The sequence below is a fragment of the Plecotus auritus genome (genome assembly GCF_963455305.1).
Source record: "Plecotus auritus genome assembly, chromosome: 12".
Classification (NCBI taxonomy): domain Eukaryota; kingdom Metazoa; phylum Chordata; class Mammalia; order Chiroptera; family Vespertilionidae; genus Plecotus; species Plecotus auritus.
Window position 1 is genome coordinate 35882699 of NC_137778.1, and position 14545 is coordinate 35897243.

The window sequence follows — 14545 nt, forward strand, 5'->3', positions numbered from 1 at the left end:
ACGACCACACCTTAACATCCCTCCCGCCTCCGAGCATGCAGACTTCAACATTCAGGTCACGGGCGATTAAAAATGGCCATTACCTTTGAAAGGACACACGTAAGGACAAAAGTTGTCTATGGTTGAAACACGGCCAGGGAGACAGCGATCTCGGGCATGTGCTCATTACCTCCTGCTCTTTAGCATTTAACGTCCACATTTTAATAACTTCGGTTGAAAGTTATAGAAAAGTCTATAAACAGTTAAGGCAAATGAAATCTGTCTCCTCTAAAGTGGATGTTTCGATAGGCGACCAGCCCCAGGGCACAGGACACCCCCCCTTATAAGAACAGCCGACTGTTCCAGGAACTGACATAAAGACGCACTGTGCTCCAGGGAGGACGCACGCGGCTCTCTGAAACCTTCAGCGTGTTAACACCACGGGCACTGTCCCCGCTATTAAGGGTTTGAATGTGGCAAGTCTGTGTCCAGAGACCCTGCATTTTATTTTAGTATTCTTTCAAAAAAGGATTCGTACAAAGTCAGTGTAAAAAAAAAAATCAGTATTCAACTTAAATCAGAAACAGTAATTTCAGAAGGTCTGACAAGGCTGAGGGAGAGAGAAACGGGTAGAGAGGAAATATATTAACCTTTCTTCACCTGCTGGGGGTGCAGGCGCCGAAGCAGCCAATCCGACGTGACCCCTTCTGGGCTGGCAACCGCAGACAGGGCTGGAAGCCTGGGCCCCGGGGATGCTGGCGAGCAGCGTCACTGAGAACCACGTGCAGGACACCTAGGGCGTGTCCACTGCTGTGCTCCCGACGGAGCAGCCTCGGACGCATGGAGTCTGGGACGTTATCACCTTCACGCAGCCAAAGTCATAGACATTCACCATCTCCCGAAACATATTCCTGAGAAAGACATCATCCTAAGGAATGTCCAGCTTGGAGGGACCTACAGGCAAACACTAAGAGGAACGGAAGCACCATGGTTACGGGGGGTGTGTTCCATCAGCAGAACCGTGTAGTTACACAGTGCACCTTGGCCCCATGCCAGGCCAACGGGCTTCCCTTCCTTCTTTCCCAACAGGTCTTCCTTTTGACCTGAAGGCTGTTCATTCAAGAACACTGTTTCCTTTTTCAGGTACAGATATCCAAAGCTGATTCTGATTTAAAGAACAACACACGAATCCTGTGCCACCTGTGGACGTATAAACCGGGGGGGGGGGGGTGGGGGGGGGGCGCGTGGGAACACACGGAAGCGAGGGGACGGGACCCTAGTACCCGGGAAAAGCAAGAGGGAGCACTTGGTGAAGGTGTGCTGTGGATACAGGAAGGCTGAGGGAGGCACGGAGAACCCGGTGTGGCTCCCCCCCGAACTCCCTGCAGAGGCCTCTGCTGGGAAGGCTCTCCACCCCAGCCCAGGCCTGGGAAAGCCCCTGGAACCAGCTGCATTTAAGAAGCTGATCACGGACCCTAAGACTGGCCCCCCACTCCCCTTTTCCTACACTCTGCGGCCCTTTCTCTCGCTCTCTCTCTCTCTTTCTTTGGTGCCCTGATGAGGAATGAAACCAGAGACCTCTTGGTGCATGGGGTGACGCTCAACCAACTGAACCACACTGGCCAGGGCACCATTCCTTCTCTCTTGACCAAACTCTACAAGCCACATCAACACCAGGGGCCGAGCAGACCTTCCCGGGACTGAGTGGCGGAGGGTGGGTGTGGGATGCACAGTGTCGGTGGTCAGAAACCAGGGGCTGGGTGGCGGCAGCAGCTGTCACCGCGGTGGCACAGCCTGGTCTCCCGGGCAGGCACTCCCCGGGACATTAGAGGCTCCAAGCTGAAGCTGCCAGTCCATCAGTGTCAGTCCTCCCCGGTGGGTGGGGAGAAGGGGAGGAGTGGCAGCAGGTGAGGGGTTCCCGCTGCAGCCCTAAGGGACATTCCAGCTGGCTTGCCCTCCCTGCAACCTACCTGGGGGGCAACCCACGCTTCCCTACGCAAACAAGCCATGGGAGCACCTGAGGCACACGGGCAGGGCCGGGTCCCTGGCAACTCTGAAGGTTGGGCTTCCCGGGAGGAGCCTGCCAGCCAGGCGGGGTGGTGTGTGGTGTGTGTGTGTGTGTGTGCACACCTGCCGAGGGGGAGGGGGGATGGGTGAAGACAGGTGCCCATCACGGAGTGAGCAAAGGCTACCTGCCCTGGCCGGTAGGGAAACAGGATCAGAAACAGAGGGGCCAGGTTTTCTCTTTGGGAAAAGAAAGATCCAATGAAACCATTAGTGCACGTTTTCTGCTGTGATCTCTCTCTGCGGAACCGAAGGCAACAAGGAACAGCCCTGGCTCCGGGGCAGTGGAACTGGACCTTTACACACACACACACACACACACACACACACACACACGCACGCACGTCTGGCTTCCAGAACCAGGATAAAGATGCGTCCCCTGGGAGCTGTGGGAGGGTGTGGTGCCGGAGAAGGCGGGGACGAAGCTGTAAGGCGAGGCTCCCAGAACCGCCCGCTCCGCTTTGGTTACAGCTGCCACAGGAACGCCAGGGGACGGCCTTTGAGAAGTCCCATCCGCCAGTCAGGTGTCCCCCGCTCTGATTTCCAGGGCGACACCTCGTCTTCCTTCCCAATAAAGTGCAGGTCAGGCTGCTGGTCCAGCGCTGGCCAGTCTCGGCAATGAACGCAACACACACACGGTGGCCCTCCGTGCACACAGATCGCCCTCCGTATTCTCTGCTTTGAATAAAGCCACAAACGTGGAACTTTTACACCGACGTCTCCGACTGCAAGCGGAGGACAAATTTGTGCGATTTGGGGTCTACGAACTCCTCCGAGAGCACGATGAAGGGGATCTTCTTCACAGTGACCACGAGGCCGAAGTCCAAGCATTTCAGGACGAAGACGAGTCCATCCCGCAGCCCGTTCGTCACGGCCTCGTCACTGACCAGTCTCCACTGCGTGGACAGCCAGCGCTCCTTGTCGTACTGCAGCGTGGGGCCCGCGCTGAGGTAACGCTCTAGAAAGGCCTGGAACAGAGGAGGAAGGCCGTTAGGGAGAGCCACCCCGGTCCGAGGGCAGCCCTGGCCGGGGCACCGTCGTCCGGGCACAAGCCCACCGCACAGGCCCCCGCCTGCAGGTCTGCCTCCTCCCACACTGAGAGCTCAGGAGGGCCGGGCACAGAGAACACTCCAGAACACGAGCTGCACACCTGCAGGGATAGACCCGCGTGCAGACGCGTGTTCTCCCACCGGCTGGCTGTGGACTGGGGCGGCCACCTAACCTCAAAGTGGGGATGACAGCACCTAACTGTGAGGATGAAGTGGGCAACTAACCCCCTCATGGCAGGAGGTGACTACCATCAATCGCCAATCAACGCCAGCGATGGTTATTTTATGTTGAATTGGGTGGGGTGGGCGCGCACAGCAAGTCGGAGGGCTCGCCAGGCCTCACCTCCCTTACACCTCTTGGTGCCAGCTCCTTGGATTCTCTGGGGTCCCCCCACGTTCACGGTATCACTCCTTCTGCTGAATGTCGTCTTTAACTCCCCCCGGGCCCTTGAAGTCTTCTCCAAGCACACCTGGACCTCTAAGCACGCCCTGAACGCCGGGGATCACTGCTGGACGCCCGTGTGGCTTCCCTTTAGGACAATTAATTGCTGACTTGGGGTCTGGGTCCCACACGGGCCTTCTCTCTCCTGGGGGGCAGGCACTGGCTTCTAAATGTGGCTTTCCATTGCACCCAGCACACACCCGAAGCTCAACAGCACGTGTACCACATCCATCAATACCCTGGCTCGGCTGCGAGAAAAAATGAGCCGGTGAGACAGATGAAAAATGCTGGGCTGTATCACTCTGGTCTGGACACCGGCAAGGACGCTGTAAGGGGTCCCCAGCACCACCCCTCGCTGCTGCCTCAGGTCCCGATCTCCCCTCTGCGAGCACATGTTCTAAGCAGAGCTGAGCCTGTGGTACAGACACACTTCTAATACGACAAGAGCTCTTATGAACCACATGAAAAAGAAGCAATTCAACAATCAGAGAAAGAAAGTTGGTAAGATAACTTAGAGAATAAACAGAACATTCACCTATGAAAGATGTCTTGTCACATTAAGAATTTTTAAAAATATCAATTCAAATAATAAGAAATATTTTCCCTTCTTTTAGGTGGCAGTGAGTAAAAAGAACGGTGACCCCGACGCTGCCGAGTGTGCAGGAGAAAAAGCAGTGCCCTCCGATCCGAGGGTCCCAGAGGTGAGGGTAACACTGCCTCCCCCCTCGGAAGGATGGCCTGTGACCCAGCGGCTCCTCCGTGAGAAATGCATCCTTCAGGAACACCAGCACGCATGCACAGAAACACACGCAAAGCAGACAGTCACGTCACCACTGTACGATCAGGGGCTGGCAAACTTCTCGGAATGTAAATATGTTCGGCTTTGCAAGCCCCACTCTGTCACGGCCACTCAGCTCAGCCTCGTGGAGAGAAAGCAGCCACGGAAGATATGTAATAAGGGGGCGTGGCCACGTTCCGATCATACCGGGGAGTAGAAAGGGCCAAGCCCCGGCTTAGACTCACAAAAGAGCTCCATCTGAGAGTGTACCAAAGGCAATCAGTTAAGCCAGTGGTTGGCAAGCCGCATGTGGCTCGCGAGCCGCGGTTTGCCGACCACGGCACTAGGGGAATGAAACCCCACTTTGTACGTTATTCTATTCTTTAATGTTTGGACTTTTATACAAAGACTATTATTATTAATTCAGAAAAGTAGACATTTTTGAAATGAAAGAGAAAGCCAGTGGGAAACTACAAAATCCTGCAGGAAGGGAAAGGCCTGCTTCCGCTGGGGCCCAGCCTCAGTGTGCACGCGCAGACACGCCGTGCACGCGCAGACACGCCGTGCACGCGCAGACACGCCGTGCACGCGCAGACACGCCGTGCACACTGCTTTGCATTCCCCCGTCTGGAACCTAATATTCTAAACAAAGAGTCTCCCACGTCCAACAGGGGTCGGAGGTGCCACAATCTATAAGTGCTGTGCTACGTTTAAGTTATTTTGTTTGGAGTTAGTACAGATTCCTTTGCAAAAATCACCTGCAGGTATATTCATGGGTCCGTGTGACTGTGCTACTTTTTCTAGGCGTTTCAAAAAATCTGCAACCTTATGGTCCTTTCCCTGGACATTTCTGCTCTCCTGAGGGCTGTCACTGGTTAGTGAGCATGTAACCAGCAGTAGTTCATGTATGTGCAGGACAATGTGGGAACACAGGTCCTCACGCCGACACCAACAGCTCCCAGGCGTCCCATGGGTGCTCTATGCCAGGATCACGTACTCCGTGTCATGCTGGCATGTTTAATATAATTCTCACACAACAGTTCTACCGGGTGGATACTGTTACCGTCCCCAGTTTATAAAAGAGGAAACAAGTGTAGAGTAACGTATGCGAAGTCACAAACCAATGAGTGGTGGGACCGGGACTTGAGCCACTTCTGAAGGGAGAGAGGTCGTTTGCCAAACTCTTACTCCATGTTCTCTCCCTGGCCCCCTCCCTCTATGAGCTACGCGACCGTTTCCGAAAAGTGTGCTCACATCATGATCTCAAAGACCATTCAGTAAAACGAACTCCACAACATCCGAGACGCCGAACAAAGGGCTGGCATCATTTCTGCCTCTCACAATAACAGCCATTCACTGAGCTCTCACCATACAACAGGCACTGTTCTGAGCTCGCCACACGAATGGACTCCTTTATTTCTCACAACAAGCCAAAGAAGGGGATATCGGTGTTACCCTCAGTTTGCAGAATAGGAAACTGAGGCACGGAGCCGGTAAGCGGTTGGCTCAAGGTGTTGCAGCCGATGGTGGAGGAGCCGGGTGAGAATGGGTTCTTGGCTCCCGAACCCACCGAGGACCCCTCACTACCACCTGTGCGGTCTCTGCGTGAAAGTCTTTCCTCTGCTTGACTCTAGGGCAGGGGTCCTCAGACTTTTTAAACAGGGGCCAGTTCACTGTCCCTCAGACCGCTGCAGGGCCGGACTATAGTTTAAAAAAAAAACTATGAACAAATTCCTATGTGCACTGAGGGCCCGGGCCGAGTCGGCTGCTAAGCAGGACAGGCAGCGGCACCCGGCGGGCCGGATAAATGTCCTCGGCGGGCCGCATGTGGCCCGCGGGCCCTAGTTTGAGGACGTCTGCTCTAGAGGCCTTCAGAGGCACACCTAGAAACCAGCTGCACCCAAAGACCAGAGAGCAGGTGGCATCACTCATCCTCATGAGCTGGCGCTTCGAAGGAGCCTTTGACTTGGTCCCTCCTGGTCACACCCGAGTGGGGGCCCGGGGGCTGGTCACACCCGAGTGGGGGCCCGGGGGCTGGTCACACCGGAGTGTGTGAGCGGGGCGCACCTTTGGGGTCATGCTGTGGGTGATGCAGAAGGCCAGGTGCTGCAGGATGCTCTCCATGCTGTGGTAGTGCTGCTGCCGCGTGGTGCGCAGGTACTTCTGCAGGGCCCGGGCCATGGACGGGAAGATGGCCTGGGCCGCCTCCCTGGGGTCCATCACCTCCCCCGGGGCCTTCTGCTGCTCCTCGGCCTGGAGCCGCTGGATGTGGATGAAGGCCTCCTCCACCGCCACCACCAGCCTGGGGACCACGGAACCGGCATCAGGGCGGGGCTGGAGAGCTGTCCTCGGGACCTGGAAGGACTCCTGCCCACCTGCCGTGCCCAGCTCCCCCCAGGCCCTTAGCTGTCACTCTAGATAGTAGGTAGGGGAAGAAGGGAGGGAGGGATAGGAGGTGGGAGGGAGGGAAGGAGGGAGGAACTGGGGCTGTGGTGGGTGAGGAGGACGGAGCCTGGGACCTGGAGGTGACCTCTGTTCTCAGTCCCACCACTGCCTTGCTTGGGAGACTCGCTCTATCTGGACAGCGGAGGGAAACGCATGCTAAGGCCCCTCCGCCTCTGAGCGGGGCTGGTGGAGCGGAGCCGCTTACAAAGAGCCGGGCTGATCCCCGTTGATACCACTGCCATGTAGCAGTTCCAGGGAAGGAAGGAAGAGGCCCAGCACACACAGTGGGACCACCTCTGTCCCTCTCAGTTCATAGGATCAGGTCTAGAGAACCAGCTGGGGCCTGGGGTACAGGCTGGGGCCACCCGAAGTGTGGGCCGTGGGCCAGCAGCTCAGCATCGGCTGGGAACTGGTAAGAAATGCCAGTTCTTGGGCCCACCCCCAGAGCTGCTGAGCAGTAAGTGACCTACGTGGGTGGGGCCCGGAGGCCTGTGCTATGAGTTCCCCGTGATGCTTTTGCATGAGAACTTTGAGAAACACCACGGCAAGATCACCCCCGAGGCTCACGCAGGTCACGTTCACGGAGTGAAACTCATTCAGGGGGACCCTATACCTCGCTCTCCGCTTCTTCACCCGCCGCTCGTGTTCTGCCTCCTCGTAATACAGCTCGTTGTGGCTCGAATCCCTGCGCCGAGCGGCGGCGGCGATCATGGCCCGGGACTGGCCGGTGGCGTTGTTACTGGGGCCTTTGGGGAAAAGAAGGAGGAGGAAACGCAGTTTTAATGCCACGGGACTGCGAAATGGAACCGTCTGCAGACTCAGCCACCCGAACCCGTGAAGACTGTGTAACTGTCAGTAGTTCAGGCATCTGGCGAGTACCACAGTCTGTCGGGACCGCCCACCCCTCCCCTGTGAAGCACGGACACAGATCCCCACAATGACTCCCCACAAGGGGGACCGTCCCCCCGCTTCTCTTCACCATGCTCACGAAGGGAAGGAAACCTCCCTGAGGCCCAATCTGCTCGGGGAGAAGGGAAAAGGAACTCGGAAGGAGATGGAAAATGCACGGCAATTAAGGCGATGGCCAACAATAACACCGAGTGTGAAGATGTTACTTACCATCTGGTACGGAACGGCCCGGCTTGGCCGCGAGGGCGGCCGTGACATCACAGTTCATCAACAGGACAACGAGGGAGGGTGAGAGGGATGGGAGGACAGGACAGAGAGAAAGTGAAGTCCAGGGACAAGGGCCACCGGCCACACACAGGAACACGCCCCGCTGGAATCTCGCGGCAGCACAGCTTTCACAGAGAAGCCGTGATGCCTGAGGACTTGCGACACGGCCCACGTGTTCCTCCGGACTCAGAGGTCCTGGCCTCGCTCCTCTGACCACCGCCCGCCTCGACTTGTCAGAAAGACAAGGCAGACCTCACGCTTTCTCGGGTTTCACCTACGTGGCCAATGACTTGGTTTTGCTGGTGGGCAGTTTCGCTGTTTTCAGGTCCCAGGCGAACTGGACCAATCCTTGGCGATCCATGAGAGCGTGCACATCGCATTAGCCAAACATAATAATGAAGCACAATTTAAGAAGGCGGAGGAAGTTACATCACCACCGAAGCGGACACCATCTATAAATCACTTGACTTGCGAACGACATGATCCTCTTGGAGGGTGTGCAAAGCTCTCGCCCTGACCCGAGCGGCCCAGCAAGACATGACACCGTGTCCTGTTTCTTGCATGGAAGCATCTGATAGCCCGAAGGAGCTCTGGCGTCCCAGCCTGGCCTCTGGCCTCCCGCCACCAACTCAACTCCAAGCTTCTGGCCGGGGCTGAGGAATGCCCCTAAGTGTCTCGCCAGATGCCTGAACTACTGACAGTTACACAGTCTTCACGGGTTTGGGTGGCTGAGTCTTTGCTTTGGGTACTTTATCCACATTTAGAAAGGAGCCCTTTCCTAATAGCTTTATTTAATGGAAGATGTTCCCAGCAGGACACAGGAAACACACACATCACCATTGTTTTCAATCATAAAAATCCCAAAATGAATGAACTTTCCACAGATGTAGACCATAAACCAACAGTCCTCTGAAAATATGTTTGGGAGAGAGAGGAGAGAGAGAGAGGAGAGAGAAGGTTGTTCTGAAATGAGAATGGACCACAAAGGCAAACACAGAGAGGAGGTAGAACCAGATGGGCCATGAAGTTGCCCCAACTGCCCCCCCGACACCCTCTGGTCACTGTTCCAGGCACGTACCATCCACGTTGTAGACTTTCAGGCCCGCCATGTGCTTGGCTGCTCGGAATTTGGAGGCTGTTAGGAGGTTGGGGTTATAGATGGTGAAATCTTTATAGTAATTTTCCAGGACCACCAGTGCTGCTCGCTGGATACTAAAAAAAAGGGGGGGGGGGGGCGTGCAAGATTAATGCAAAGCATCTTCGTGGAATGTGCAGGTCCTCTCCTGAAGCAGGTAAACCATCGCGCCCAGGGGTAACCACACAGAAGCTACGGGTTCCACACCCTTGTCTCCGGGACTCAAGAGGAAGCCAAGTCCTATCATCGTGCGCCCACCGGGCCGTAACATTAGCCGTAACCCATCTAGCTGGTAGCTGAGAAAAGAGTAAGTTGTAACTGGAATTTGTTTTGGCCACACCGAACTTTCCTATTTTCCCCAGTTTACGAAAGAGGAAACTGAGGACCTCAACATGGTCTAGACCAGTGGTCGGCAAACTCATTAGTCAACAGAGCCAAACAAATATCAACAGTACAATGATTGAAATTTCTTTTGAGAGCCAAATTTTTTAAACTTAAACTTCTTCTAACGCCACTTCTTCAAAATAGACTCACCCAGGCCTTGATATTTTGTGGAAGAGCCACACTCAAGGGGCCAAAGAGCCGCATGTGGCTCACGAGCCGCAGTTTGCCAACCACTGGTCTAGACACTTACCGATGGCTGCAGAGCTAAGGGAAGAAGCGCAGGGCATGGCTTCAGGTTCCCCGGGTCCGAGGGCAGTGTCCCCGGGCCTCATGGCCCTGGGTGAGGAACGCTGGGCTCTCCTATTGCACAGATCAGAGTGACACCCACAAGGGGCAGAGCGCACGTGGGAGAAGCTGCTGCAGACTTAACTCTGATTCCTCCTCTTCCTTCCACCCACCCATCTACCCCAGGCCGGCTAGATCGCCCCAGTGTCCCGCGACCTGTAACCGATCACCTGCTTGGCCCTGGAAGGACAGGGCAGGAGCAGAGAATAGGAACTGCCAACAGGTAACTACGCGGCGGAGAGGGAGGGCGCCCACACTCAGTACTGGCAGCAAAGAACACGCGCTCGGTCCCAGATGCAGGGCGCGTTTTTGCAGGGCGGGTTGACATACCTCACCTCCTTGGACCCCTGCAGTCACTCAAGGGAAGAAACTGAAATTCAAAAACCTGTGACCTGCTCAACAGCATGCGTTTCCCCAACGGAAGGGCTGAGGCTCCCGCCTGCAAGCCTCCAACTCGTGCTCCTTCTTCCCGTGACGTGTGGCCTCTGAGGGGCAGTGCACGTCCCGGCACCAACCACCGCGTTGCTAAATCCACAGTTATTTGTACCTCGCCCTTTAGATTTTCCTTCTCAGGTCCCCTCTGAGTAGATGAGCTCATAGGGACTATTTACAACAGTCTGGGTGCTGGGGCAGCTGCCTTTGGCTCCTGGGTGCCACGCTGCGTTCCACGGATCTCCGAGAGGCTGGGGGATCCCCACTTGTCGCCAAGGCAGAGCTGTCCCTAACCTGGAAACGCCCCGAATGCCCCCAAAGCCGCTGTGGACTTGGCCCAAAGCAAACGGCTCATCAATGGTAGCAGCGCGAGCTTCCACGTCCAAGTATGTGGGGAGGCCAAGCCGTCCCTTGTGTGTGGCTGCCCCGCCCTCCCACCAAGGACCCACCACGAAGGTACCCTCACAGGAAGTGGGCCAGGACGGGCCTCGGGACAGGTTTCCTTAGGGACTGAGACCATAAAGCTATGCTACTCTGTCTTTCATGCAGTATTTCCCGCCAACGCTCAGCCTCCTGAAACCCAAGGCTCGCTTTATAAAGGGCGGCATCCGTGGTCCAAAGTAGAAACAGCACCAAGGGCTGCCTCCCAGGTGGGATCCTGCAGCTCTAACCCTGCTTCAGGCATTTCCCCTCTGCTGGCCTGGGATGCGGAGACAATACCCACTATTCCGTGTGGCTGTTGAGAAGAGCACGTGGGATGATGCCAGTGAAAGCGTCTGTCACCTAGAAAGGATTGTACACATCTACAACGTCACGTAACTGAGGATGAGGGCTTTGCAGCAAGGGATGGGTGGGGCTGGCTGGTGGCTAGAATGTTCATGCCACCTCAGGGCATAAAAATATGACCCACTCTCCACTCCCATGGAATCACAAAATTGTATTCCACACACAGTGGCGGGAATCTCCGTGTTCACCCAAGCAGAGACAGAATCGAAGAAATCACAGACCACCTGGTCCTAACGCCCAACCCACGTTCCAATTCCCTTTATAGCACACTCCCACCCGCCCCACCACTGCAGCCCTGGCCTCTCTCTGCCTGAGGGAAAATGCACTCTCCCTGGGCACTGAAGTGACCTTTCTCTAAGGCCTGCCCACCGCTTCCTTCTGGAGCAAGCCCCTCTTCCCGGCGACAGCCCATCCGGTCCCTGAGAAAACAGGCATCATCCCTTGTAATTCTTATGCTGCAGGTGAGGCCCTGAGGCCTGGAAAAGCATGTGCGCGCGCACACACACACACACACACACACACACACACACGCACGCACACACATACACGCGCGTACACATACACACCCTTATCTATTTCCTATTTATTCACTCTTCCCCGGATGTGATTGTGGCTTCTGCCATTAAATGAATACAGGCTATTAAAATCAGGAATATGAAGCTTCAGAGCGCATCTGCATCCAGGCCCGTAAACGTTATCATCTTTAACTTCTACAGAGCGGGGAGAAAGGCTGTCCCGGCCGGGTGTGGGGGCCACCACTGTTCTGACCGCCAAGGCGGGGCTGCCAGGAAAGCACTGAAGAGTGTTGTCACAGAGCCAACTCTGCGAAGGCCTCCCTGCGGGCTGCGTACTCACCCCGCAAGCCTCCACGGACGCCGACGTCGTGAAAACCCTGGTAACCAGCCTCCCACCTCCATTCATGGGCAAGTATGGATTATGAGCGCCCACCAAGTGCCAATGACTGGCACATGGATGTGAACAGATCTCAGAGGCGGAAGGCAGGTAAAGGGCAAGGCCGGGCTAAGGTGAGGGGTGAGGAGGATGGGGTGGGACGAGAGGGAGCATGTGGGTAGGAGAGAGGGAGCCCGCTGTGAACACCCAAAGGACCCCAACAATAAGGCCACTCAGGTCTCTGGGCCGCCCTGTCTCCTATTCTGTGAGGTGTGTCTGCTCCGTGGCTGCATTTTATCATCATTACTATTGTTATTGTTATTTTAATCCTCACCCAAGGATATTTTTTCCATTGATTCTGAGACAGAGTGGAAGGGAAGGAGGAAGGGGGTAGGGAGACAGAGAGAAATATCTGTGTGAGAGAGACACATCGACTGGTTGCCTCCCACATGCACCCTGACCGGGATTGAACCTGGGGCTGGGGATCAAACCTGCAACTGAGGCATGTGCCCTTGACCGGGAATTGAACCCAAGACCCTTTGGTTTGCGGGCTGACGCTCTAACCACTGAGCGACCAGCCAAGGCCCGTGGCTGCATGTTAGGCCTGAACCCAGGGTCTTTGAGAAAACTCTACCCTGCAGGACCCCAGGTGAAAGCTGACTCAGCTTTCTGTGAAAACTCCCACCCGAGGGAGCTGGACGGGGCCCTGGGTTTTATCTGATTGGCTTCCCGCCAGAGGAGTCACCAAGACTCCACCTGGGTGTGAGGCCTGCCTCCGCCCTGGACATGGAGACAAGCGCTTGTCTGACGAAGCGCCAGGACGATGTGCAGCAATACTCCTGTGAACCCCGAGACGCGAACATCATTAGCCCCTGAATGCTGCGCCCCCGCTGGGCACCGGGCACATGAGTGTCGGTATCTCCTGGCCCTCCTGCCTTTTAATTAAGATGTTTGCCTTCGGCTGCAGGTGGGGAGATGCGAACACAATCCCACACAGATAACCGGTAATGGCCACCGTGGAACCTGAGAGCGGGGAGGAGAAAAACTGGAATCTGCATGTGTTTATCGACAGATCTGATTAGACTGCAGGACGAGCTGGAGGAAGGGCTGGGTTTTTCTGGGACTTTGTCTCGAGAAAGCAGGAAGTGCACACATGTCTGCTTGAGACCTTGAGGTGTGAGGCCGATCGTCCCGAGGGTCCCAGATCGGTGGTCCTGTCCTGCTGTCCAGGCCCTTGGTGCCTCCTGCTGGCCGCACGGGTTCCTGGCGACCCTGGCCTGCGGGCTCCTCAGCTCCATGGACACTACAGGGACCAAGTTCTTTGCATCAACACTCACAAGCTGGACGGTGTCCCAAGCCTGGGCTTTGAATGTGGGCTCTGGGGCAAGCCCTGCAGGTGTCCCCACTGAAGCCAGGAGCATCTACACTGACAGCGCGGAGGAGGCGGAAGCAACAGGGCCTGGTCATCAGAGTGGCCCCTACAGTGCAGACTGGGAAGCACCTGGGCACTCTCCATGCCCAGTACTGCCCCCCGTCTAAGTGTCTGGTGATAAAGTGTAACCCTGGAAAATGCCCTCTAAGAATACAAGCAAACCCACACCGGGCGCGCCCAGAGACCTCTGCGTCCACGGCCACGTGTAACCACCTGGCTCTGCTGGTCTCGGGACCTGAACCACACAGAGCTGCATCCATGTCCTTCTTGCCGTGGGCGGTTGAGTGTGGTGACAGCACTGATGACACAGCCTCCTTCGGAGTCGTTCCGTCACGGCTGGCTGGCCGTCGGACTGCCTTTCCCACGGCAGAGAGATGCGGGCAGACCTCTCAAAACTGGGGGACGCACTGAGCAGGTCTGGCGACTGCAGCCCCACTGCCAGGCCGGGGCACAGACCGCACCACACAGCCACCTCCCTGCACAGCGTGACCCGGCCTGCACCTGCCCTGGGATGGAAATCCAGCCTTCCCAACACCTCGCATTCCTGTGCCGAACCAACCAGATAAACATCAAAGGCCACCACCTGCTCAGGGCTCTCTGAGGAGGAGACTGAGATGGGAACTAAGCCCCGCCAGCCCCTCCCAGGATGCTCCAGGGGCCTGCTCACACCCCAACCTCCGGGCCCGGGAAGAAGGAGAGGGGCGCACAGTGAGAAGTCTGGAGGGAAGGAGAGCAGGCCCCTGTCCCTGTGCCCTCTGGAGTGTCAGCATCTCACACGCACGATGTCACACCCATCAAGCCGGGGGCGAGTGTGCAGAACGCCAGGCCCTGCTCACAGCGTGAGTCCTCCAGAAAGCGAACAGCACGCCACTCGGGGCGTGGGATCCATTGCCCCACCCTGCCTGTGGCCCTGCAGGAAGGCCTCCCACACCAGCGGCCCCTTCCCCTCCGTGGCCTCGCTCTGTGCTCTGCGGGGCGGCTCCCCTGGGCCGCAAGGTGAAGCTTGGGGGCAGACGCGGTGCGAGGGAAGCCGCCCCAGCTGCAGCGGCTGCCAGCAGGCAGCTGTGCAAACAGGCTGCAGGGCCCAGTGCCTTTCATTAGCCAGCGCACACGCGGCAGCTCTGCCCGCCTTCGAAATCCTCCCATGGCACAGCAATCTGAGCAAAGGCCTTCGGGCTCGACTCCATGTGCTGAGTCATGTTTATCC

The 14545-nt window shown here is 56.6% G+C and overlaps 1 protein-coding gene across 1 annotated transcript in view; it reads right to left on the reverse strand.

Moving 5' to 3' along the window:
* Positions 1–469: 469 nt before the first annotated feature.
* Positions 470–14545, reverse strand: part of VANGL1 (VANGL planar cell polarity protein 1) — a 43969-nt gene continuing 29893 nt past the window's right edge. The window contains exons 5-8 of the mRNA XM_080649497.1: positions 9012–9145; positions 7371–7503; positions 6380–6614; positions 470–3011 (exon numbers count right to left, since the gene is read on the reverse strand). Of these exons, the coding sequence (XP_080505623.1) occupies positions 2751–3011; positions 6380–6614; positions 7371–7503; positions 9012–9145 (763 nt within the window). The 3' untranslated portion in view covers positions 470–2750. The remainder of the gene's footprint in view (positions 3012–6379; positions 6615–7370; positions 7504–9011; positions 9146–14545) is intronic.